At 42.3% G+C, this 25,070-nt stretch overlaps 2 protein-coding genes and 1 long non-coding RNA gene across 3 annotated transcripts; all 3 read right to left on the reverse strand.

Annotated features, from left to right (window-relative positions):
• Positions 1–7,384: 7,384 nt before the first annotated feature.
• Positions 7,385–8,526, reverse strand: LOC134087631 (uncharacterized). The gene is made up of 4 exons (XR_009939845.1): positions 8,435–8,526; positions 8,292–8,318; positions 7,829–7,851; positions 7,385–7,713 (listed from the first exon to the last, which is right to left on the reverse strand). It is a non-coding gene; the product is annotated as an uncharacterized LOC134087631 (long non-coding RNA).
• A 1,224-nt stretch (positions 8,527–9,750) lies between these two features.
• On the reverse strand, positions 9,751–15,667 carry LOC134087632 (uncharacterized). Its single transcript, XM_062541244.1, has 8 exons — positions 15,185–15,667; positions 14,063–14,294; positions 13,790–13,987; positions 11,593–13,363; positions 11,317–11,509; positions 10,712–10,902; positions 10,063–10,239; positions 9,751–9,824 (listed from the first exon to the last, which is right to left on the reverse strand). The coding sequence occupies exons 1-8, from the start codon at positions 15,311–15,313 to the stop codon at positions 9,788–9,790; spliced, it is 2,928 nt and encodes a 975-aa protein (XP_062397228.1). The 5' UTR covers positions 15,314–15,667; the 3' UTR covers positions 9,751–9,787.
• A 129-nt stretch (positions 15,668–15,796) lies between these two features.
• On the reverse strand, positions 15,797–24,512 carry pa2g4b (proliferation-associated 2G4, b). The gene is made up of 13 exons (XM_062541245.1): positions 24,338–24,512; positions 22,816–22,944; positions 22,598–22,703; positions 22,417–22,486; positions 22,207–22,299; positions 19,255–19,318; positions 19,048–19,126; positions 18,884–18,962; positions 18,658–18,791; positions 18,160–18,254; positions 17,818–17,945; positions 17,490–17,543; positions 15,797–17,400 (listed from the first exon to the last, which is right to left on the reverse strand). The coding sequence occupies exons 1-13, from the start codon at positions 24,423–24,425 to the stop codon at positions 17,335–17,337; spliced, it is 1,185 nt and encodes a 394-aa protein (XP_062397229.1). The 5' UTR covers positions 24,426–24,512; the 3' UTR covers positions 15,797–17,334.
• Between the last annotated feature and the right edge of the window lie 558 nt (positions 24,513–25,070).

Raw genomic sequence — 25,070 nt, forward strand, 5'->3', positions numbered from 1 at the left:
TCTTGCTTGTAGACTATCTTCCATAGGCTTACAGGTCGACAAGCCACTGACAATCGACAGAAAAGGAGGAGAGTTGACTTTTCTGGACTTCTCACAAGATGGTGATGACGGGAGTAATAGTGCACTGACTGCACAAGCTGTCCCTTTTTATACCCTTTCGTTACACTTGCAAAGTTAAAAACACTTCAGTTTGTCTGCATGCATCCCCTCCACATAACTGCTTTCCCTTTAAAACTCTTTAATTATCATTATGTATCTTAAATCTATCCTTATAATATGTGTAAACTTCCCGATATTAATTGTGTTTCTGCAATGTTTTGTCTTGTAGTTTTACAAATGCATCTGCTTTTGTAAAGTAATTTGATCATGAAACATGATTTTGTTACCTCTGCCAAGGAGGTTATGTTTTCATCGGGGACTGGCGTTTGTTTGTCTGTCTGTCTGTCTGTTAGCAAGATAACTCAAAAAGCAAAGGATGGATTTCGATGAAATTTTCAGGGAAGGTCAGAAATGACCTAAGGAAGAAATGATTAAATTTTGTAAGTGATCCGTAACACATTCCAGAGCCGTTTATGTTTTTCGTAATGGCGTGGTATGGCCAAGTGGTGGCGATCTGCATAGTTTAGGTTCAAATGTATGACAACCTAGGAAGAACACTAGGTCTGCGCTCTCTGAGTGCTTTTCTAGTTATTGTGTATGTTTATTTAAATGGACTTTAATTAGGCAGACATGTTGTATGTCCTAAGTCAGTGTTTCCCAACCATTTTTCCTTGAAGGCCCCCTTTCCTGTGTCTAAGACAAGCCAGGACCCCTACCTGAACTCCTACCCATACACACCGCATACAGACATAGTTTTATTCAACAATCAGAGCCCAGGGATGAAATATCAATGCCTAGCCCAACCTGAAGGTTGCTTACGCAAGTTCAGAGAGGTAATAAATAGCTACATGAATGTAAATGTGGAACAAAAATATGTTTTCATTTGGATTAAATGATTAATTTTTAGTTTTGATTATCCAACTCGGCGTGTTATTGGGATTTACATTTACATTTGTGCAAATATGCTTTTGGTAACCTCACAACCTCAGCCCAGGCAACACTGTGCGGACGCCCTGCAATCTCTGGCGGTCCCTAGTGGGGTCCCCGGGCCTCAGGTTGGGAACCACTGTCCTAAGTGTTTGTGGACATACAGTAGCCTAATCTGTTTTTTTGTCTTGTGCATGCAATCAGTCTGACTAGCCATTATTCTATTCTAAATCATTACATTTTCTGCCTCAAGTGAGTGGAATGGCATATCCAGATGCTGAAACATCTTTCTATATAAAACTTAAGAGCTGAACAACACTAATATGCTATAACACTAATTTGAGTAATAATGATAACAAAACAATATTTTAAAGCTTTGTTTCAGATAGATTGGTATTTTCCCACCTCTATATAGGCTTTGTTATCACAGCCTGGCTACTGCTTGTCAAATTACTAGGTTTCAACTTTTACTTTGAAAGCATGACGTCTGGCTATGCACAGCTACAGTGCAGAGATGCACGGCGCACGGAAACGCGGAAGCTGTTTATTTCCCACAGGCTCTGACATTATATCACATCAACACAAATGTGTTTGAAAAGGTTTGAAATTGCATACAATCAAGCGGTCATAATAATTAGGGCTATTCCCTATTATTTGACTTCTCTCTCAAATAGCACACAACAAGTTGGTGATGAGTAAGTCATGCTAACTGTATTAGTTGTACGAAGAGATAGCTGTACTCAGGTGAGAACCATTTTCTTTAGTCTACTGCCACCATTCCTTAAAGGAAAGGTTTTTGATTTGTCTTCAGTTTTATACATTCAAAATGCAAAAGGTTGTCAAATCAGACTTGTTTATATTTTCTGTACTATCTGCCAAATGTTATCAATCATGGGCCTATTTTTTTTATATATCTATACTATTCTTTCAGTGCACTTCAACTCTTAGAATCCATCACCTCCGATTCCATTGAGGGGGATCAGTGGGTGATGTGAAAGAATAGGTCAAAAGGGAACAGTTTGGTGATTCTGAACGAACATGTCCAAGATGAAGAGGGCTTCACCGAGCAGAATGAGGGAGAGTCTGGCTTTAAAAATGAAGAGAGCCAGGAGAAATCATGGAATTTAGTAAATTCTGTGAAAGTTTTAGAAAAGCCATGACATTTTATTTTTTCCATACCTGGGATGCATTTACCGGGCCACCTGCCCCCAAACTACTGTGCTCCAGACAGTACAATCTCATGTTTAGGTTAAACAAGTTCCTGTATGTAGCAGCAAAATTGTGTTTAGATATTAACGGGAAAAGAAAGGAATGACATCAAATCTGAAAAGTACACAGCACAGAAATGAAACTAGCAAGGCAATATTTAAGCAAAGACACAAGCATCCCACTGAAATCACACTGTGCATAGCCTATCTGTAGCCTACGGCATGCAAAACAAAATGCACAGTATTAACGGTGCAGGGGGGTTAATTAGCTTATATCAGCTCATGTATTTGATAATAAGCGTCTTTGGGTACCTAGAAAAGCGCTATATAAAACCCATAAAAGCACTATATAAATATATTATAATTTGATCACTTCCTTCATAGATATAATGGTTAGAGAACACGTTTTATCCAATCTTGTGACTTCATAATTGGCCCCAATTAGGCCTACTTTGGCATACAGTGAGCAAATTTGTATTTGTATTGAAAAGTCTACCTGGCTAGCTTTTAAGCACATCTAAGATTATGTACTGATCATACAGACAATGTGCAGTGTATATGATTTAGTTAATGTTTTATAATATATATTTTTGTGTTTCAGATGCATCCCAGTGTAATAGCCAGACCCAAATCAGGCAAAGGTTCAGGAGATATAATCAAAACAGGCCCCTGGAATGCACTGACTGTGGGGAAAAGTTTAAACAGTTCTCAGTTAAACAGGTTCTCAATCAACATAGAAAAATCAAACCGGTGACTCCACGACGAGGGAAGCCTCATGAATACGTAAGGTGTGGGAAGCTATTCCCCCGGGTTGGCATGTCTGATATATCATCGAAGCTTGTACATTGAGCTTGCTGTTTTTACCTGCTCTGATTGCTCGAAGACCATCAGCCACATGGCCGTACTGAAAAGACACCAGAAAATACACAGCCAGGAGAAATCTCACACATGCTCGCACTGTGACAAGACCTTTCGCCACATGTCTCGTCTCACAGTCCGCGAGAGAGTTCACACATGTAGGAGAGAAGCCTTATGAGTGTGGCTAGTGTGGCGAAGCTTTCAAAAAGGCACCGGGACTATACGAGCCCATGAATGTATCCAGTCTGGGGAGAAGCCCTACCAGTGCACGGTGTGTGGCAGGACGTTCAGTGAGATTGGTAAACTGAGGATGCATGAGTTGACACACTCGGGTGAGAAGTCCCATGTGTGCTCCCTGTGTGGAAAGGCCTTTCCACTGAGCTGGACCCTGAGAGACCATATGAGATCTCATCGCACACTGGGGAAAAGCCCTACCAGTGTAATATTGTGTGGTCACTCGTTTAAGAGTTCACAATCACTTGGACTTCATAAAAGAAGAATACATACTGGAGAGAAGCCTACTGAATGTAAATTGTGCAAAAAGACTTTTAGTGGCATGCATACTTTAAAAACTCACATGCTACTCCACAGTGGACTGAAACCACACAGGTGTTTGGTGTGTGGAAAGGCATTTACCGATTCGTCCGATTTCCAGCCATCAAAGACAATACACCGGCGAGAAACCCCAGTGTTCAGTGCGTGGGAAGACCTTCACTGAAATGCAAAATCTCAGAGCTCATGCGGTAACTCACACTGGAGAGAAGCCTTATCAGTGTCAACTGTGCGGCAAATGTTTTAGCCTCAAATCGGGGCTTAGAAAGCAAAAGACAATCCACTCAGGAGTAAAACCTCATCGGTGTGAGCTGTGTGGCGATGCTTTCAGAACTGCAGCGAATCTGAAACGTCACATACAGTGTCACACGGGAGAGAGGCCTTACCACTGTGTAGTGTGTGGCAAGGACTTTGGCTCAGCAGGACAACTGAAGTCTCATGGGGTGGTGCATTCAAGGAACCGGACGCATGTGTGCACAAAGTGTGGGAAAGCGTTCACTCGCCTGTTAGTTCTGAAGAGGCACCTTAATGTCCATAACAAGGGGAAGCCTGTGAAGTGCTCCCATTGTGGTAAGGCACTCCGGGGAGAACGAGGATTGAGAAATCACCTAAAGAAATTCCATATCTGATGTCAGTTGTTGAAAGTGTTGACATACTGAATTGAATTTACTCTGGAGTGCTCTATGGTTCATACCACACAGGACTGGATTCAAATTCATTAAATAAATTGCTTTATTGTTTCATACCATCTTGGTGGGTCAGTATCTTTACTACAAGGGTGTAGTATGTTCATTTGTATACAGTGCACAATGTGTGCATAAATCTGATCATTTTTATAGTATAACATTTGGGAATGTGTTTACTTTTCTATAATTTAGAATTGGCATATTTCTACATGGTTATTTTCATGCAGTATGTATACAATAACTGTGTAAAGTTATATTAGCATTTATGGTATTTCACAGATGTTTTATCCAAAGTGACCAACATCATTAGAATAATATTTAACAATAACAGATTCCGATTACCGTATGTGACATGCACAATTGTGCAAAACAGTAGTGAAATGAATAGAATAGAATAGAATATATACTTTTTTGATCCCGCGAGGGAAATTCAGTTCTCTGCATTTAACCCAATTTAACCGAATTAGTGAACACACAGCACACAGTGAACACACAGTGAGGTGAATCACACAACCCAGAGCAGTGAGCTGCCTGCCCAACCAGCGGCGCTCGGGGAGCAGTGAGGGGTTAGGTGCCTTGCTCAAGGGCACTTCAGCCGTGGACTGGTTGGGGATCGAACCGGCAACCGTCAGGTCACAAGCTCGAAGCCCTAACCAGTAGGCCACGGCTGCCCCAAATGTGTGTAGTGAAACAGCTCTGTACAGTACTGTGCGTGAAACACTAAAAATAAAAAAGTGAGTTCCTGAATGTCCCACAACTGTTGATAAAATTGGACTAATTAGTGAATTATTTTGTCCAGTGGGACGTTGTTTTCAAAGCACATGAGTAAAACAAAAAGGAAAAAACATTTGTCAAAAAAACACTTCTTACCAGCACTTACTATCCACTTTCATTCGCTGTTGCTGCTCTCCAGCCACCTCAGCACCTTCAAAGGTCATTTCCTCCTCTCCCAACACTGGCAGCAGCACTGTGCATCTGCTCTAAAAGGCCACAGAGTGCAGCTGTTTTCAGTCATGTTCTAGCTCGTCTTCAGTGACATGAAGAATGTGTGGTCTACCCTGAATCAGAAATGGACCCGAGGGGGCCAGCCCGTATCTGCTGTGGCCTCTGGACATCTTGGACTCCTGTTTCATCCATATTCCAATGACATGTGGCATCAACCTGATTCAAGTTTGCAGTTTGCTTGATCATCATATACAAGGAACAGGCTCACGTCTGGCCCACACAGCCCTTGATGTACATTGATGGCCTGTGGAGCATACAAACAGATTGACAACTGGTCTTTCCTCACCATATTTCACCCCGTGAAAATTACAGTACAGGTGCATCTCTCAGCCAAGTCAAATGTAATTTCCCTGTATGCCTTAGTAGAGACAAAATGATGCCCTCCATCTCTGAATATGTTGGGTTAACCCCTATACAGAAGACTGGTTGACCATAGCTCACCTGCTCAAACAACTTCAATATTTCCTCAGATGCTGCTGTGGTCTTTGGGTGCAAGGCAAATTGCTGGGCAGTTGCCTTTTTAGTCTTTCCACCTCTCCAGTTGGTTTGGCAAAAAGTCTTGAATTAGTTCACTCATGGGGTAAAAGTCTTGATAACATGTAAAAGTCCTGCAGAAATATATCGAATCACCTTTGTCACATCCAAAAATGGCATGACAAATGTGTGGTAACCATGTGTGTGTATCACAGCCCACATCTTGTACACTGAACAAAAATATAACTTACCAGAATGGATAGCTCAGTTGTACATCCGCGGTACCGAGTGCTCTTGGATAAGGAGGATCACTCCAATATAATACAGATATTAATCCAACCACTCAGAATAAGATGGCGGTGAGGAAGGATTAAAATCTGCTTTACAAAAGATATGGTTGTAATAATATATCTTTTCGATTCCCTTTTTTGATTTGCTCTATTTTTGTGCACAAATCTGTGATGTTGGATTGGAAGATAATACACAGCACCTGACAGGTATGATTTATCAAAAGATGCATGTAATTGCACAGATGTGCCTAAGACTGGCCACAAGTAAAGGTACTTTTATCAGAACACAATGCCACTGATGTCACATGTAAGCCTATCCAACAAAGCTGTTGCCTGTGAGTTCAAGTGAAGTGCTCACTATGGATTCTGGGATATAAACCGTTTGAGTGCCCACTTACTAAAGAAAAACCTAACATATATATTTGTCCAGGTTACGTGTAATATTACATTTGCCACCCTACATTTTTTTACAACTTGGTTAAGACAACAGTCCAGTAAGCGTGTCAGTTTAAGGCTAAACATTTGCATCCAGTCACTCTAACTCTCAGACACGTGTTAGTGCTCTGAATAGCCTAGTCTACAAAATCATTGTCTGGGTAAAATAGCTGTGGGGGGAAACAGATCATATGCCCTTCTGTAACATGACCACCAAAGTAGTACAGTATGTCCAAACTACCAGCTTTTGCTCCAGCTCAGCTGATCAGACAAAAGCTGTGCAGTCTATAGCTCAGAATACACATGCCCCCCAAAAAAGTCTTTGTCTTATTGGAATCAAGTCTACAACACGTCCCATGAATTTACATTAAAAATAATTAAGTGATTCAACACATCTATACAGAATTACAAAAGGGTTCTCAGCTGGTGTAGAAAAGGATGACTGGTCTTTAATGCAATATCTTCATTACCCATTATCAGCAACCAAATCATTTTAAAAGGCCGATATGAAAACCCTTCGGCAATTATGAAAGGTAATGCCACCTGAATACTAAAATGCAACTGATCATTTCTGGTATTCTGTCTAGTGAAGTGGAAGGAAGTAACCCCAAACAATGACCGAGAGTACAAGACCTTAGAATTTTAAGCATAGCTTAAAAAAATTGTTATAACTTTGTGCCAAAGAATCACTTCAGTTGCACCATTACCCACATCAGCTTGTGACGACAAACCCACTTCACTACCAGTTAAGGCTGTAAAACAGGTTGGTTACGCCCCCTCCAGTCCTACTATAAAATTGCACCTGTATACCACTATCCATTTTGAGTTAATAGAAACAAAACCAGACCTATTTCTAAATCAAATATCTTTATTCAAGACGGTATAAACAAAAACAAAAAAACAGCGACATTGCTGAGCTGACTGAAAGTCCAGAACGTCCAACAGACGCTTTCAACGGCCATCACATCAAAACAGAAGAGCCCAGGGAATCGCAACCAGAGGTCTTCAACGGTGGCTGAATCCTTCTGAGGGAATGCTGAGAAGTCCTTCGAAAGGCCTTAGGTTTCTGGAATAGGTGAGGGGTCGGTGGAAGGGTCCATAAGAGGCAGTTCCAGCTGCAGCTGAAGGGGCGCAGTCTACTTGGACCTCTGCCTCATCTTTCTCCTTTTGCGCTTCAGTCTGAGGACAAATGCACATTTGCTTATCAAGCATGAAGAAACACAGTGCGAAAAAGCTTAGCACGAGTGACTTACAACTATGCAGATGTAATGCAGATAACAATGTCAGGACTCACCTGCGCATGCGCTTCTTCCTCCACTGGGGAAAAACATGTAGAACAGTAAGATTTCAAAGCTCAAAAGAGGACACAACTACGTTTTCGCAGGTTTAGTCTACTACACGTTACCATGACAGACCAAAACCTTGCACCTACAAAGTTATTGCAACGGACAAGCGCAATTTAGGCTAACATGTAAAATCACTGTTACATGGTTAGCATGCTAGTTATCGGACAGTCATGTTTGCTCATTTCTGAACTACTCACAAGCTAATTGGACAGATTGCGTTTAGGACTAATACAGCCAAAGACAATTGAAAACGTTTGCTGAAGTAGTAAATCACCACTTTGCTCCAATTCAATATAATATTGGTCGGCTGTAATCTGGCCCAATAACAGTGAACTAGCCGGTCGCGCTAGTACGGGATGCGACAAAATAGACAGGCGTAAGTAATAAAGGTAAAGAAATGCATGGTCTTACCTTCGCTCTCATGGTTGGGAGGAGTGTCTGTTGAACAAATGAATAAAGTTAATAAAGGTATTGGATGGCTTGTTAAAACGCAAGATAAAATTGGATTCTTTTTGAGAATCTCCAAGAGGTTTCGGTAAAGGACTTCCACTCACCACGAAAAGATGGCACCAACTCCAAGAGACCGCTATCACGTGAATGACCGGTATTTATACGATGCGTGTCGTCATAAATTAGCACTGCAGAGGATGCACCCTGGGAATTGTGGTCTTTTACGAATGAGAAATGTAGGCTACCATAGACCTCTGAAGTTCGCCTACAAAAAGGATCCAAAGCTGCCATCTTTGCCCATATAAGGAGATCCGGGAGTTAATTGAAGCTAACTGCCTATGGCAAGTTGCATGGTAAGTTAGCTCTGGGGTAGCAAAGATCAAAGTGTGCCGTCTTCACCTACCGAAGATCACAGTATCCACTAGACGGCAGTGGACAAAACTGTGTAGTGAAAAACGTCTGCATTTCTAATGTCATCATCCCCGCCAGAGTTCAACAGGTGCGATAATTGAAAATCCCCATGTTATTTTCCCATAGAAAAAATCTCAAGATACCGGATCTCCTTATTTGGGCAAAGATGGTGGCTTTTTTGTAGGCGAACTTCAGAGGTCTATACCGGAGAGGGTTAAAGCAAAGACATACGGTTAAAGCGGAGGTTATTTTTTGTTTTATAGTAGGCCTAGGCTAATCAAGGATCTTTGACCATACCTTTGACCATGACAGGAAACATAGAGTCCTCAGATGGGAAAAGACTAAATTGAGTAGGCCCAGAGAGGGTTAAAGCGGAGCAATGAAGGATCTTTGGTAGGCCTAGGCTATTGTCTGCAGCAGTCAAATCCATGGAGAAAAGCAGGGACCCTAACACTGATCTCTGAGACCTGTGAGGTCATGAGACTTTGATACCTGTCCCTAAACGCACTGAAAGAATGCCTTTTAAGGAAGGATTCAAACCCAGAAATTCCCAGTTCAGACCCCAAGGAGATCTGGGTGTGAATTGAAGCATAATTTGATTTTACCTCTGGGTAGCAATTAAAGTGTGCCATCTTAATGTACTATATTCCAAAGATGACGTTTCAGGCAGTGGACAAAAGTGTGAATCGTCTACATTTCTGATTTCTTCATCCCAGAGTTTAACAAGTGCAATAATTGCAGATTGGAGGGCAGCATGAGACAAACCTTCACCGTCACCCTTATTGCTACATGTCCACTGAATGACGAGTGAAATGATGTCTGAGTAGGGCTATCTGAGTATCTTCAGCATTATAATTATAACCAAATGACCAATTAGTGAAAGACTGAAAGATTTGCACATGGCTTACCAGTCTTCACCACCACCATCAATGAAATATCACAATAAAAATGAAACGAGTATAAAGGAGATATAAAGTCTTTATTGATTTCTCGTACTCTATTGTATTTTGCTGTATTAAAATAGATTTGTAGAAAACACAGGCTCTTTACATGTCTCCTCTTGACAGCACTGGGGTCATTACCCTGAATTTAAAAAGAAACATATTCATTATCATCATCCATATCTACTAGGCCTAATCATTGTTCATTGTCATGATTATGTTAATCATCATCCCACTATGACATCTAGAAATTCATACAGAGATACAAAGAGATAAACAGAGACTGTTTGTGTGTGTGTGTGTGTGTGTGTGTGTGTGTGTGTGTGTGTGCGTGTGCGTGTGCGTGTGCGTGTGCGTGTGTGTGTATTGTGTACGCCTACCTAGCCTGTGCTATACGAAGAGCTCTCTGTCTGCTGTGAGAGATGTCCATCTCGAGAATGCGTGGGAATGTTGTTGGTGGTACACCAAGCATCACTGGGCACTTGCTGGCCAGCTGCATGTTGTCCATGGTAATGTTGAAACTCCATGTGGTAGTAGCCTTTGGTTTGTTCAGCTCCCTGAGGGAGAGAGAGAAAAGAATCATAGTCAGATCTGCATTATATGTCAAAACAAATGATTCACATCTGGTCTGTTGTGTTGCACACAAGAATCTGGACTCTACAGCATGCCCTTCACACTGTATGAAATGAGATCTGGTTTGCATTTATTTTGTGCAACACTTCTGTCACTGAAACACTAAGATACTGGATTTGGGTCAGTTCTAGGTTTGTGAGAGTAACATTGTGAGTCAATATGAGAATAAACAGAGACGCAAGGGTTTATATAAAAAATAAAGCTGGCAGTATTTCAGCTATTTAATATTCATTTTGGTTTTTTGTAAACTGCCAGCTTTATTGAAATAAATCCTTGTGTCTCTGTTCATTCTCATATTGACTCTGCCACTCTCATGGACCTGGAACTGACCCAAATCCAGGATATTTCGTAAAGGTGTTACATTTGCTTGTGACGGATAAGAGAGGTTCTTTTTACCTCACAAGTGGCTGGGGCAGAGTACCCAGTTCTGGCTTGGTCCAGCAAGGTGTGATACGTTGTTGGGAATGACGTTGGGAACGGCTAACATTCAAAGTCATTTGGGGTTTTATGGTTGGAAATGGCTGCACTTGGGATTTGTCAGCACAGGCATAAGGTTTCACAAGGTTCACACCTAAATCCAGTTCAAACTGAAACAAAAGAAAGTTAATTCATTTGGTGGATGTCAAATGTCCAGTGGGGATTTTTGACTCCCTACATCTGCTTAAACACCTCTATTTTTGTCCATTTGCACCTTGAGACACAATCAAAATAATTGCTTATAACATTGTCCATTATGCACTCGTCATACTCGTTCTTGAATTTCCCCTTGGGGATCAATAAAGCATCTATCTATCTATCTATCTATCTATAAAAGTACTGCAAATATTAACACGCATAACATACATAGTTAAAGCATGTGGTGCCAATTTTAATTAAATATGCTTCTGCCACACTGGAGTTAGTGATTATACTCTTTCTATTACAACAAAGGTTAACTACACCCACGCAGTCTTTCAATAAATTAATTGAATTGATGCACTAGGCCAATGCTGCCCTCTTACCTGTCCAAACAAATAGTGCATTTTGGCCAAACAGGTACGGCGCTTGTCCTCAATGGTCATTTGCTTCACTCTCCAGCGCTGCATCACTGAGTTCTTATACCACTCCATTTTAGTCAGGAAGATATAAAGGTCTCTCAGTTCTGGTCCATCATTATACTCACGGGCGGAAATAACCCGGACGTTTAGATTGCTCCTGGAAATACCTCAAGCATGTCAACCCAATACCACCAGAAAACCACACAGTACATAAATAAGCTGTTGCTGTTGTGTTTTTACCTGATTTGCAGCAGGGCACGATAGGCAATGAACTTCCGCATAAGGCAAGTGAGTCTCATTTCATTAACACTCAGGCTGCACTTGATGAGACCTTTGGCAAGGCAGTATAACTCTGTAGATATGTCCTTATTGAGAAGAGCCTGGTGCAAGATTCTCAGATTGGTCATCTGGGATGCCATGCTCAACTGGTATTCACCTCCACTCATCTCCCCTCTCATAATCGCCTCCCCCTCTGACACCATTTCTTGTTCGTAACGCATCAGAAGTTCTCGGAACGGCTTGACATGAATCTGCGGCATTTCAAGAGGTTGCTGGGTGTTGATTTTTACAACTCGAGTCTTTCCCACTCTCCCGAGCATATCAGGTGGCGCTTCTTCTTTCTGACTGAGCTGTCTAATCTTGGTTTTCTCAGGGACAGGTGGTAATGGGGGCAAGGGATGCTTTTGAGGACTTTTGAGGGCTTTTTGAGGTTGCTGAATTTTTGTCTCAACTTTGGACTCAGGTTTTTTTGTCTCAACTTTGGCCTTAGGTTTGGGCTGCACATCGTTGCAAGCATCCGCCAGATTCTCCCAGACCAGACGCATCTTGCAGGACTGCTCTTTACCTTTGTTATGGATGCTCTGCAGCTGATTAAAAACATCTTCGGCCTCTTCCAACGAATCCCTCCGAAGGTTCTGCATACGCTCAGACATATTCTCAAAATCTTCATCACGTGTCTTCATTGACTTTTGGATGTCCTGCAGCATCTGTCTCGGTGTGGCTGTGTTGTCAAAATACTCAGACGTCTTCAGATGTTCATCCATTACAGGCAGATCTAGCATACCTGTGGAGAAGCTGACGTTCAGGTTGGAGATGATCTCTTCAAAAGTAGCACGAAGGGTGTTTTGCAGAGTGTGGTAGAGCTGCATGGCATCATTGGCCTTATGGGCATCCTGGTCCATTTTCTTCATTTGAGCTGGCATATTATTCTCCAGGCAGTTTTTCATGAGTTCAGAAACATAGCTCTGGAAGGTGCCGAGCAGCCTTTTGCTTTCCTTTTCCACCTCTTCAAAGACAATGACCTCCTCTGCCACAGGCGCCACAGGTGACTCGGGCATCTCCTCCACCACCTGTGGGCTAGCCGCCGGCTCATCACTCTTCCTCTCACTCCTCGTCTTTTCCACATAAATAATTTGAGGTGCCGGTTTTGGCTCGGCCTTCACTTTATCCATGATAGACTTCCACCTCTTATCGGCCTTGGCTGGCGCTGGTGCCGGTGCTGGTGTTGGAGCCGGTTCATAGACCTGGGTATCCACGATATATTCTACTTCGACAGGGGCGTGGTTCTTCAGCTCCTCGCACTGTTTGAGGAGCCGTGCATTGTTTCCCTTAAGAGTGTTGTTCTCCTGTGTCAGCTGGGTCGTCTTCTCGTTCGCCGCGTTGAGCTTATTGCGAAGCCGGTCCATTTGGGCCTGCGTCTCCTGAGACTGTAGCCTGTCCACCTCATTCCGGAGAGTTTGAATCTCCTGCGACTGTTCTTTTAGTGCACGGCTAAGGTTACTCAAGCCTGTCTGCGCAAACTGGAAAGCCACGTTCATGGCTTTGTTATGCGCAAACGACTTGGCCATGTCTTCCAGCATGAAAGAAAGGTCCGAGGCAGCCTTGTTACCCAACTGGGTATCATGCAGCATGCGCTCAGTCGAGGGAGGCTGCAGCTCCTGGATTTTCAGCAACATGCGTGCATCCACACGGGTCTCCCTCCACCAGCACCATACATCAGCTACCTTCTTGCCTAAGACGATTAGGAAAACAAAATTGAAGAGGGTGAAGGCAACAAATGGTGGACAGGGCAATAAATTAAAGATGCAGTCAGCCATTGCACAGGGAGTCATGTTTGTTTTCAGCTAAAACAACGTACACTAACCAAGGACCAAACGGAACACACTAGAGAGGTAGCGCACCCCTCTTCCCTTCAGTATTCTCAGAGAAACTCCACACAGGGTACTGTTTTTGTTTGGGAGACAGGCTGCCCCCACTGTGTTTGTTTCCAGTTTTTGGAGCCAAGAGTGTCTGAGACCTTTTTTTTTTTTTACAGTGCACTCTCAGAATGGACAGCAAGCGGATCTTGAGACAATTGCTGCTGAACGTGTCGAATGTTATGGGCTTGAAACTGCATACGATCGCTGACTGCACCTTTAAACAATAAAAAAAGACAAACCTGCATTCTTCCCTTTTGTAGCTTTCTTTGTCTTCAAGTTAAAGAAACGGTTGCACAGATGGCGAATACGCAGGACACCAGATTCAATATTTGACATGGACCTCCAGACCTCTGCGTCCTTCATTTCTATCCATGCACCTGTGATGTTTCTAACCTCCTTAAATGTCTTATCCTCCTCCAGCCCCATGAAGTCCTCGTCTGCAGAAACAGATCAGGTCCGTTAGACGCTTTATAGCTGATCAATCTTGTAACATGCACTCTCAAACCACTTACTGATGCCTTGTAGATGCTCCAAGACAATGGCGAGGTCAGTTCTTGTCTCAAGGGAGGCCTTCAGGAAATTCTGAATATCTTCAAGCTTCTCATTACGCCGGTCTCTCTCGTTTGGATCAGACGAGGACACAATTTTTCCATTTTCCTCTTCTAGTACAGCATTTGCCAAGCGCAAGCTATACAACGATGCATTTACTCTGGTCAGCACAATTCCCACTTCTTCTTCTATGTACTGGAGAGGCAACATTACCAAAAGATCATTCCACATAACCTCAAAAACATTATCTCCAAGACCGTCATACTCATAACTTGTGGAAGTAGTATTGTCAAACTTTCTCACCAAGCACAATATTTTGCATAGACTTACGAGACTAGAGGATCACACAATTAAACTAAACTGGTGTGCTCTGCGCATGAACCATACGGCCCAGTTTAATAGCCAATTGTATTGCAATGAATGTACTATGCTTGGCTAAAATAGTGTGATTATTGTCTCTGCTCATAAATTATAGACAGTGGGAGAAATGTTGTGTGTGTGTGTGTGCGTGTGTGTGCGTTTTAGCGGTAGGCCTATATGACTTATAGGTCTGTGTTACCAAACTTTTTTTCCCTTGAAGGCCTTCAATAAATTAATTAAATAAATAGATGCATGAATTTAAATGTGGAACAAATACATGTTTTAATTTGGATGATACAGAGTTTTGATTATTCAACTGGGTGTGTTATTGGGATTTTATACATTTAATGTGCGAAAATATCATTTTGGCAACAGCACAAACTCAACCCATGCATTGTGTGGACCCCTTGCAATCCCTGGCGGCCCCTAGTGGGGTCCCCGGACACCAGTTTGGGAACCACTGAGCTAGACGACGTCAGCGCTATACCTTCAAATCAAAGCCATCGATATGTTTCAAATGCATGCTTGGTGACACTGTCATGATTGTACAACAATAAGGCTAAAAATGGGGTAACTGTTTTTTCCACTCTAGCAGACATTAATATGACGATCTACTTAGCCTAATTGACAGCTTAAGTGTCAAATTTATAACACATCAACCTAGCCACTTCCAGTTTTGTCAATTCAATGGAAACCTTCAGGCTATAAAATAGTCGTTCACATACCCGTCTAGCTCTTGTCAATTCGGTATCGCCAATTTTCCTCAGAACACATTGTACAACTTGAGGAGCTCGGTCGTGCCAGTTGAGGTTGTCCGATATATTAATATCGCTCAGAGTTGGTCTGTCCTCCATTTTTGCAGGTACAGTAGGCCTATGATTACATTAATTGTTCGACCCTCCACCATGATGATTTAGGCCTGTAATGACATTTCCAAAAACCTCAGACGGGTAGGCTAATATGAAACCTCACGTCATAACAGCTATGTCAAAGAAAATACGTCATAAACACCGCCAGCGCCGCACCGTCATGATTAGGAAAAAAACTACGCGAAAACAGCTAGGCTACCTTGTACCACTTAATATTATTTTCTAACATTTGCATGGGTTTAATGTGGACAACCTTGCGTTGACAAGCTGAAGTTTGATGTTTGGCAAGTATTGTGTTTAATATTCAGGATTTGATTGAGAAAGTGAACATGTAAACGCGCCCTGAAATCTAATTGATATATTTAATTCTGGGCTTTGCTCAGCGCAGAGGTCATGCCCTCTATTTGATTTCTAATCCAAGGACCCAAATCAGTGATTGCACAGACAAAGAACAGTACACAATCAAAATGCATTGCCCTATAAAGTTTATTCCAACCAGTTTGCTGAAATTACATCACAGAATAATTCAACTCCCACCTTCACCTCTCAGATGTCTGCTGCTCTTTTTACCTCTGCCACGATTTTGAAATAGCTTATTCCCATTCTTCAGATTACCAACCATTATCCCCCTACATTGTCCTATAAGCAAGTCACCAAATAATGGACCTGCTAGCTATCACTCCCTAAATAGATAAGGAGGGACAGGCAACACATGAACACTCACCAAATTTTAAATGGAATTTTGTCTGAGAATTTACCCATTTAAGGTGGGTCTCTATCTATACAGAGTAAAGCCTGCTTGTCTAAACAGTCAACCACAGTGATCTGCCCGATCTAATGTGGGCATCAATCTACAGTTCTACAAACGACGAATGGTTTGGCAGCATTGATGAGTCCTTGAGACACATGACAACATACAGGACTTATTCTTAAAAAATTCCACGGGGCCTCTAAGTTTATAATTCCTAGTTAGAACCCTGAAAATTCATGTTCAACAACTTTCCCACAAGAAAAACATCAAGATTTCCAACAAAAGACTTAAGACAACTGCCTTTGTGCAGACAGTATTTTTAAGTCATTAGTAGCAAACCACCAAAGGGCACATTGTCAAAGACTGGTCCTCTATACTACCGGCAGTTAGACACTACCCTTGGTGAAACGGTTAATGCAGCTGAGCTGTGTACACCTAAGGCTCTGGTCAGTTGGTGCACTGGAATAAGGTCAACTAAGGCCATGTCACCCTCAATTGTAAAAAAGATCTCCCTAGCCAGAATTCGCTGCAAAATAAAGCTGGTGTACTTAAGTATCTATAATCCAACTGTCCGACAGATCTGAAGTGAACACATTCAGTGCCCGTTTAAAATAACTACTTCCAGACAAAAAAAAAAACATTTGGTCACTGAAGGCCTCAAATAAGCACTTGTGCCCAGCATAGACATACGGTACAATGCCAAAAGTATAACTTCCATTTCAATTGATTCAAGAATGGGGAGAATGATGCTTAACATAAACATCAAACACTGGCACTGTGATGGTTCTTTTTTTTTTTCTTTAACACTTCCGTTGATTACAGGTTACAAAATCATGAAGCATACAAATGGCAGGAAATCGTGACTAACCACCTCTTGTAAACAACACTGGTCAGTATCGGAAGTCATACCCTGACTTATTTCCCTGCCATCTGGTGATTGAATGTCTACGTGAGAGACCACCACCTGACCAAGGTTAACAACAGGGCAGAGTGCTTGGGCAACGTTACCACTCCACAAAATTCCTGTCTTACAAATTTTGGAGGTATTCAGGCTTGTTTAAGTGGCTAGGTTCTGAAGGCTTCTCAGTGGGGTGAAGGGATACAGGGCTGTGGTGGTAGGGTAGGGGTAAGGGGGGGGTAGCAGGTGTTGTGGATCTCATTCTGGTCATTCTTTTTCTTTGGGTGGTCTGTCCGTCATCCAGGAGTACTGATGAAACAGACGGGGTGGACTGGGGGGGCGGGTTTGAGGGAGGGTCTACTCAGCCGCCTCAGTCTCCACCTCCATGGGCTGTCCGGTGGCGGTCTCCACGGTCTTTGATGCCTAATACCATGGAACAGGTTACTCAATCTCTCAACACACAATACAACAAGAATGTGTTACTGTGTACAACACTAAGGTATTTAACCAACCTTCTTTTTCTTCTTTTTCTGTGCCTTGCGACTCGCAGAACTCTGCAGCAAAGCCTGAACAAAAAGGGTGGGAAAACAGGTGTTGTTGAGACAACGCTCCATACATCACAACCTGAATGAGACAGTCATGTCATCCTTTATTCTTTGGCACTTTTTTGCCTTAATTAATATAGGACAGTGAAGTAGACAGGAAACAAGTGGGAGAAAGAGATGGGGTGGGATCGGGACATGATCGCAGGCCGGATTCGGACCCGTACATGGTACGGGCGCTGTAGCCTGCTGCACAACAGCGCCCCCCAGTCATATCATTTTGAGTGGTGCTGCTCACCTTGAGCTCAGGGTCCTGCACATCATGTTCAGACTTGTACAGCTCAGGTTCGAAGGATCCACTGGTGATCCGCAGCGGTCCATTCGCCATCAGCATCACAGTGAACTTGAACTGGGCCACAAACTCTCCTGCACACCAAAGAACATCTCATTAGGATCCATTCCCAAAATTTGAAGGCCCACTTCAGAACCATGTTCCAAAATACAAGTCTTTCAAGTTGGCATTGGGATGGTTCTCAGGCCCATTAGAGTGGCTAGGATATTCTGATTAAATCTTTCATGGCTGAAGGACAGTCGGCCAAGATGGCTTCTGTTAAAGTTTTACGGGAGTGGGATGACTCACCCTCTTTCTCATGCAGGACACTGAAAGGTTGCAGCAGCTCATGCTTGGCACACTCCACCACACCCAAACGTGCTTTCCCCTCATCTTCAAATGCCCTGTGGTAGACAGATATTGTAATGCTGTCAAGACAATGGCAATAGACTGAGACAGCCATCAAGGGCAGACTGGACTGGAATTAAATTGAATTTCAAAACCACGGTGGAGGACACAACCTGAAGTACACTGCAATAGGTCTCTGACTTATTCAAAAAGCTAAATTGAACCAAGAATATTGTAAACTGTTCATGCGGGTGTTGCTATCAGCCCAAAACCATTCATACAGTCATTCAATAACAAATGCAAACATTTGCATAAAGCAAACATATCATGTCAAGTATCATGCTAATAAGTGACAACACTTGAAAATGTGCCTTTACAATAAACGCAAAACAAATTTGAGATTAAATGTTGACCATCACACAAAATATTTGAATAGGCGGACAGTTATTAGTGCTGTACCTCAAAGTAAAGGGCATGGCATCGAAACGGCGCTCCACCTCGCTAAAGAACATTCTGGAAGTCTTCATCTTTAGACCGTACTGCTTGCTGGGGTCCCGTTTGTACACAGTGGTTCTCTGTCCGGAGTCTTTTGCCTGAGGTGCAGTGAGAGAATCATGAAGTTGTTTCATTCATTTTTCCTTTACCCAAGACTGTCCGTGATGCATGAGGATCATTCTTGCCTCACCTTGCCTTCCCCAGAGCTGATGAGCACGTCAACCGCATAGACCTCATGCACTTCGAACTCTGCTTTTTCATGGTCCTTCCTGAAGATACATCACGACACATGTTTAGCCATCAAATTCACAAAAGCACTGGCCCTCTAACTGACATGAACACAGTTCTCCGTACCTCTGCTGTTCTGTGGGGTTCTGAATGATGGTCTTCTCTCCATCGATAACATGCTGCTTCAGCTGATGAGACAGCATACCTGTGCAAATGTGGAAGAAGCAGACATTCATACAGTAGTTAACTAGTGTGAATGCATATTATTGTTCTATCTATGGAGTCTCCGCCAGTGAGTCAAAGAGACGGAGTAGTGCAGACACTGGGCCTTACCCTCGATGGCTGTGCATTTGAATGACTCCGCTATCTTGTTCCATGCCTCCGTGACCTGAGAGTTCTGCCAGAGGAGCACACAAGAGGACATTCAGCAGTGCGAGGGCAAGGCAGTGTGGCAAAGCTTAAGCAGGAAGATCAGAGAATTAACACGACTCACAGCATGATCATCAAGGATGGCATGCACTTGCCTGAATGCTACTTGCACAGAATGAATGGATGACATCACTGCTGTTGTGTTTTATCCATCCACCATATCCTTGATTTATTTGACTTTTCAGTGCTTAAAATGTTGATATTTTTGTTTTAAAAACCTCACCAAAGCAAACACATAACTGACATAACACTTGCGTAATTCCAACAGACCAGTAAAGTCCTTTAATACACAGACTTGTTGCACACCACTTCTCATTGTAGATGGGGGAAAATAGCCAGGGGAGATTCTCACAACTCAGCAACAACAGCACAGGTGACCACTCCTACCAGTCAGAATAAAGCCCTCCTAAGGACACGTTCACACGGACATGTTTTTTTTGGTCTCCAGACTGTCCTATTGAATTGTTTCCCTCTGGAACAATGTGCCTCGTGTTTAGATGAGCATGGTTCAACCAGGAAAAAAGTGAAGCTTCTAAAAACGTTATGCGCTCAAGGTTAAAAATACTTCAACTTTTGAAGTCACATTCTTTTCTTCAACATTGGTTTGTTACTCAGCTGCCTGCCTAAGCCAAGCCATGGAGATAGCAAATTAGCTAAATAGAACACACCACAGCAACATGTACACAATCCATTTCTACCGTTCATGTTTTTAAATGGGCTGGGGAGAATATGATTTTTGAATGTCAATGAATTGATTCAGTTCAAAATTCCAAATGTGTTTCTAATTTGTGCCACCTCAGCTCATCGCCCCCGACCAACTGTGACGCTCACCAATCAGAATTTCTTTGCCCCTCACACACTATGCATAACGAACAGCCCATGGATTAAAGTGAAAAAAAATCATCTGACTGAAAAATTTTTGTCCAAAAAAAACAAACAATCGACACACGCAAGTGATGCAAATCAAAGGGTCTTATAAGGCCATACAGACTAATTGTACCCTCCGTTTACAAGTAACACATTTTAAAGTAGGCCTAGCTATTCAATAGGCCTACTGCAGACTGTTGCTTATTAGTGCTCCCAGGGCCGGCCATAGCCCATAGCCAAATTTATTAAATACTGTTATGTAAATGCATAAATTCTGCGCACTGTCAGTCAGAGATTAGGGCCAGCATCATAGACATATATACATGTATGGCCAGCATTATGCCTAAAATACATGTATCCCTCCAAAAGTTCATTCCTCACCTGTTATCAGACATGCATGAAAACAATTAAAACTCAGTTATTTACCGTCAGATAGGCCTCTGTTATTGAAGATTTGGAATAATTGATTTGAAATGTAATATACTAAAGAATTCTGATGTTTTCTGATATCAGAAAATAATTTGGTGTAACTTTATTAGTGTGATTAGGCCCCAGGTGACATGTTGTTTAATTAGGTGCATGTCACTTTAAGAGGTTTTAGTTTTTGGGTAAGAACGTGATGCACGGCATGAATGTTAGGAGTTCCACGGTTTTTCTGACCGTGTTGGTCGTGTCAATTATATGAGTATGAACTGAGCTGTTTGCTACAATAAACTTTCAAGAACATTAACTGGAAGACAAGACGTTTTTATAAGAACACGCGTCAGTCATAGGACTCCTAGATAAGTTACGTTTATTGGAAACGGACCTACGACTTTCTCTTTGAAGAAGACAAATTAGGCAAACTGTATAGACATAGCCTAAGCTACTGGATACTTTTGAATTGTATAAGTTAACCTTGTTGGCTTATTGTAATTATTTTTAGAGAAATTAGCAGTTAAACTTAAACAGTAGAATAGCCTAATAGTGGCGTGGCGTAGACACGCACTTTCCCGTAATCTGTCTCTGCGTTTCGGGTGCCCCCGATTCTATTAATATTGATAATGACCGAAAGTAGGCTATTCTATTCTTTTTGACTATTCATCTTTAAGCTCCCCAACACTTCCGACCTCTAAGTAGCCTAATTTGATGAGATCGGGGAACTACACAGCAAGTGCGGACAAGAAGTCATCGCAAACAACGCAGACCTTTGTGCAGCTATAGTGCGTGGATGTCTGTGATGCTATTCTATTACAACTGGCGAAACAACTGTTTTTCATTTTACTTTTATGAAGAATAATTAGCCCAAATCATACACTAATTAAACTGAAAAAACTGCAAAGCTTGTTTAACCTACAAAAGCCTAGGCTGCGGCTCCAATGTAGGCTTGAAATCAGGACTGTTCTCTCATCTGTTTCAATAGGCCTTTCTTTCGTTCATTATTGTATCATTATGATTATGATGATGATGATTATTATTAGTAGTAGTAGTAGTGATAATAGTAGCAGCCTAATAGTGGTAGTAGGCTAGTAGCTGTTCATCAACGCAGGTGCACCAACGAATTTATTTATTTAGCGCACAACGAAGATTTTAACATAGCCTAGGCTACAAAAGCACAGGCCTATCTCAAAACAGGGTTCAACAAGAGGTGTAACCATCACTGCGGCTTGCAAGGGAGATCGCGCCCTCCCCCACCCCCAGTTATTTTCTCCCCGGATCTGCATCAATCTCATGATTGACATCTACAGTAGGCTAGGCTGGCGCCTCCGGTTGACGGAAATCCGTCGTAGCGACGGAAAACTTTAATCCATGACAGCCAGAAGTGGCACAGTCAAGGAGGCGCTGGTCCATATTGCGATTACAATAATTGTGCAGCCCTAGTTTGTAACGTTTACTACTTTGGAAAGCTTGGGTTTTGGTGGTGAAAAAAAGCGTCAGTGTGACTCCTTCATAATGGCCACCCCATAGAATGGTCCCTTCCCCTGGGAGCCTCCACCCCCATTCACTCACCTGGCCGCCAGGCTTGACTAGGCGCAGGGCAGCTTCAGCACACAGGTGGGCAGCTTTCATCACATCGGCCTTTCGGCCAGTCACTACGTTGTCCTAGGACAGAGGGGGATAAAAAGGCTTGGTGACAAACTGGAAACAGAGACAGCGGTTGCTGTTTTTTTTCATAGAGGACAAAGGGGGAGCATATAGAGAGAAAGGTCTGGCACAAACCTTGCTTGCACCGATGACAAAGCTGTGAGCCACATTTGAGATGAATCCATCCACATGCACACCTAGATCACTAGGTGGAATTGGGACAAGGGAAGAACGTTTAATACAAACCTCTCTACAGTGAAGAAAATGAAACACTTACAGCATTGCTATTTTGTGGCATGGCAACATAAGAGCTTACATTTTGACAAGGTCTCCATCTTTCACCATGTAGTCAGGATCACTCTTCAGAGGAGAGAAGTGGCACACACAGTTGTTGACAGATACACAGGTAGGAAAAGCAATCCCTGAAAAAGAATCAACCAAAATTACCTTTATTATAATCACCTCACACCAATTAGTTTAAATGCAACATGGCACTCTGGTACACCAACTGCAAACCAACTACAATGCTCATACCTTTCTTGATGTCCTTCTCCTTCTTGAAAACCTTGCTGGTCTCTGCCGCGATGAAAGCGTCTCCCTTTTCACACAAGCTGAGCACTGACACTCCAGGTTTGGCGGCCTCCGCTACCATCCGCACAGCCACTGCACAGGGGACGGCAAAGTGTGAGACAGAGATGGAGCACACATGCAGGCACAGAGTGAATTCATCTTCATGAACGTCAGAATTGATGGAGCACCTTTCAATTCATCCAACACATTCTTGTCATGGTTCCAAGACACTAAGCAGCCCATTCGTTGTAGATGCAACATTGATGCAATCCATAAGGCATCAAGCCAATGCACTGACATAGGTTCACTGGGCTTATGAAAATCAATAGAATAAAGTGATGTCTTTGAAGAAATCCGCTGAAAGCTAATGTTACTTGATAAGAGACATGTGATTACGGTTGGGTGAAAAGGATGAAATAAGTAAGACATGGCGATGTAACGTTAACAACGAGTAGATGAACAACGAGTAGATGTTGTCGGTGAACACCACCGACAACTTTTAGTCTTACATGCTATATATTTAAAACCATTAAACAACAAGTCAACTTGAGTTGACTACCACCTACTAGACGTCAAACTAAGGCAGTGTTACAGCAATAATAAAACACGGCATTCAATGAATCCTAGACGTATGTGCCAGCGACACCGCCTAGGCAAAGATTCTTTATCAACAGACTCTGGCCTAGCTACACTGATAACATAAAATGAACATATGTTAACGTCAGAGGTACAACTAGCCAAGCTAACTAGAAAGGAACTGGACTCATATCTGGGGCAGAACTTGTAACTTGTAACATCATTAACACCTGCCAAAGTTTCACCATCGTTCAATGAAACGGAGCTCAGCTAAACGTGACTACCGTATGTGGTGTGTTGTAATGTCGCGATAACGTCAGTCAAGTCAGGGAAACTTCGATAAATAGCATAAACGTTACTGGTTAGGCAAATTAACGTCAAACTGAATGCGTTCCATTTTATATTAACTGAGAAGCTATCCACAAGTAAATGATTGGGTATGGTTATGGTCAACACTAGCTCGTTAAAGTGTGGTGGCTAGATGATGTACAATGAACACAGCCATTAGCTACTGTAGTGTGCTAGCTGATGCTAACCAACTTTCAAATACAACTACTGCCAATTGTATAACGTTAACTGGCTTCATAGCTAGCCAGTTAGCGCAAATTGTCAAGGTACTCAAGGTTACAATGTTACTCTAATGCAATGACAATAAGATTTACCATACCAATAACTTAGCAACATACTTGTGATGGGTGTCAAACATCATTTCTGAACACACTCACTAAGCATAGCATTCGTTTCACACAGTAACGTTAGCAGGCTAGCTCAGCAGCTAGCTTACATTTCTGCACAGGCACATGGCCGTCCAGCTACACGTATGGTTGGGCTCGGTACCCAACCAAGTTAAAACTCCGTAACGTTACCTAGCGGAGTAAAGGAGCTAATCCACACTTAGAAAATCACTTACGATTGGCAATGTCAGCGCCCATTTTGTACTTGGTAACAACCAAGTCATCTGCTATGGTTTGTTCTTGCTGATCGTCGTCCCCTGACATGTTTTCCAATGCGTTCAGACAACTTTTCTCTCCCGTTGACGGTTTGGTGATACACCACCACGCTTAGCAGAGAGCAACGACGGTACGACCATGCGTGCGTGCGACTCGCTCTGCACTAAACTCCGCCTCCTGCGTATTCACGCAAGCTAAAACCGCCAAACTGAACCAGAGCAACAATGCTTTCCTTAGTTTTGCATTAATTACTATTTATTTCACAGTATTGATCAAAAGAGTGCCTGTATTTACCCCCTTAACTGGTTTACTGCCAAAATTACTGCTCTTGCAATTTATTTTATTTGTCATTATTGCTTTTTTTTTTTGTTTTTCATCCTTAGGCCTATATTATCAAACGTTTAGGCCTATATTTAGATGCAGCCTATAGGTTAAATTCTCAATAATTATGGCATGGAATCATAATTGTGTAAATAAAGATAACAACAAGAATGAGTAGATCCCTGGATGCAGTCATGACAAATTGACAGTTGTCACTTGTCACTGTCAAGATGCTGGATAAACCAATGTGTGCCTTTCCCCCAGGCTAATTCAAACAGACAAAAGGGGGGATATAAGAAAGGCTAAATGCACTGAAGTAGGCTGGGCTCATAAAAAAATGAGACCACACACAGGGGCTTTATGATTTCAGTT

The sequence above is a fragment of the Sardina pilchardus genome, chromosome 7, assembly GCF_963854185.1.
Source record: "Sardina pilchardus chromosome 7, fSarPil1.1, whole genome shotgun sequence".
In the NCBI taxonomy this organism is placed as follows: Eukaryota; Metazoa; Chordata; class Actinopteri; order Clupeiformes; family Clupeidae; genus Sardina; species Sardina pilchardus.

Coding starts and splice junctions, on each gene's coding strand:
- LOC134087632 (XM_062541244.1), bottom strand. CDS start 15,313: ATGGAGGACAGACCAACTCTGAGCGATATTAATATATCGGACAACCTC. Junction 10,903..11,316: donor TGCACTATTTGTTTGGACAG/GTAAGAGGGCAG, acceptor CTTTTGTTTCAG/TTTGAACTGGATTTAGGTGT. Junction 10,240..10,711: donor CTGCCCCAGCCACTTGTGAG/GTAAAAAGAACC, acceptor TCTCTCCCTCAG/GGAGCTGAACAAACCAAAGG.
- pa2g4b (XM_062541245.1), bottom strand. CDS start 24,425: ATGTCAGGGGACGACGATCAGCAAGAACAAACCATAGCAGATGACTTG. Junction 18,792..18,883: donor TCAGCTCTGGGGAAGGCAAG/GTGAGGCAAGAA, acceptor ACTGCACCTCAG/GCAAAAGACTCCGGACAGAG. Junction 18,255..18,657: donor GCCATGCCCTTTACTTTGAG/GTACAGCACTAA, acceptor TGTCTACCACAG/GGCATTTGAAGATGAGGGGA.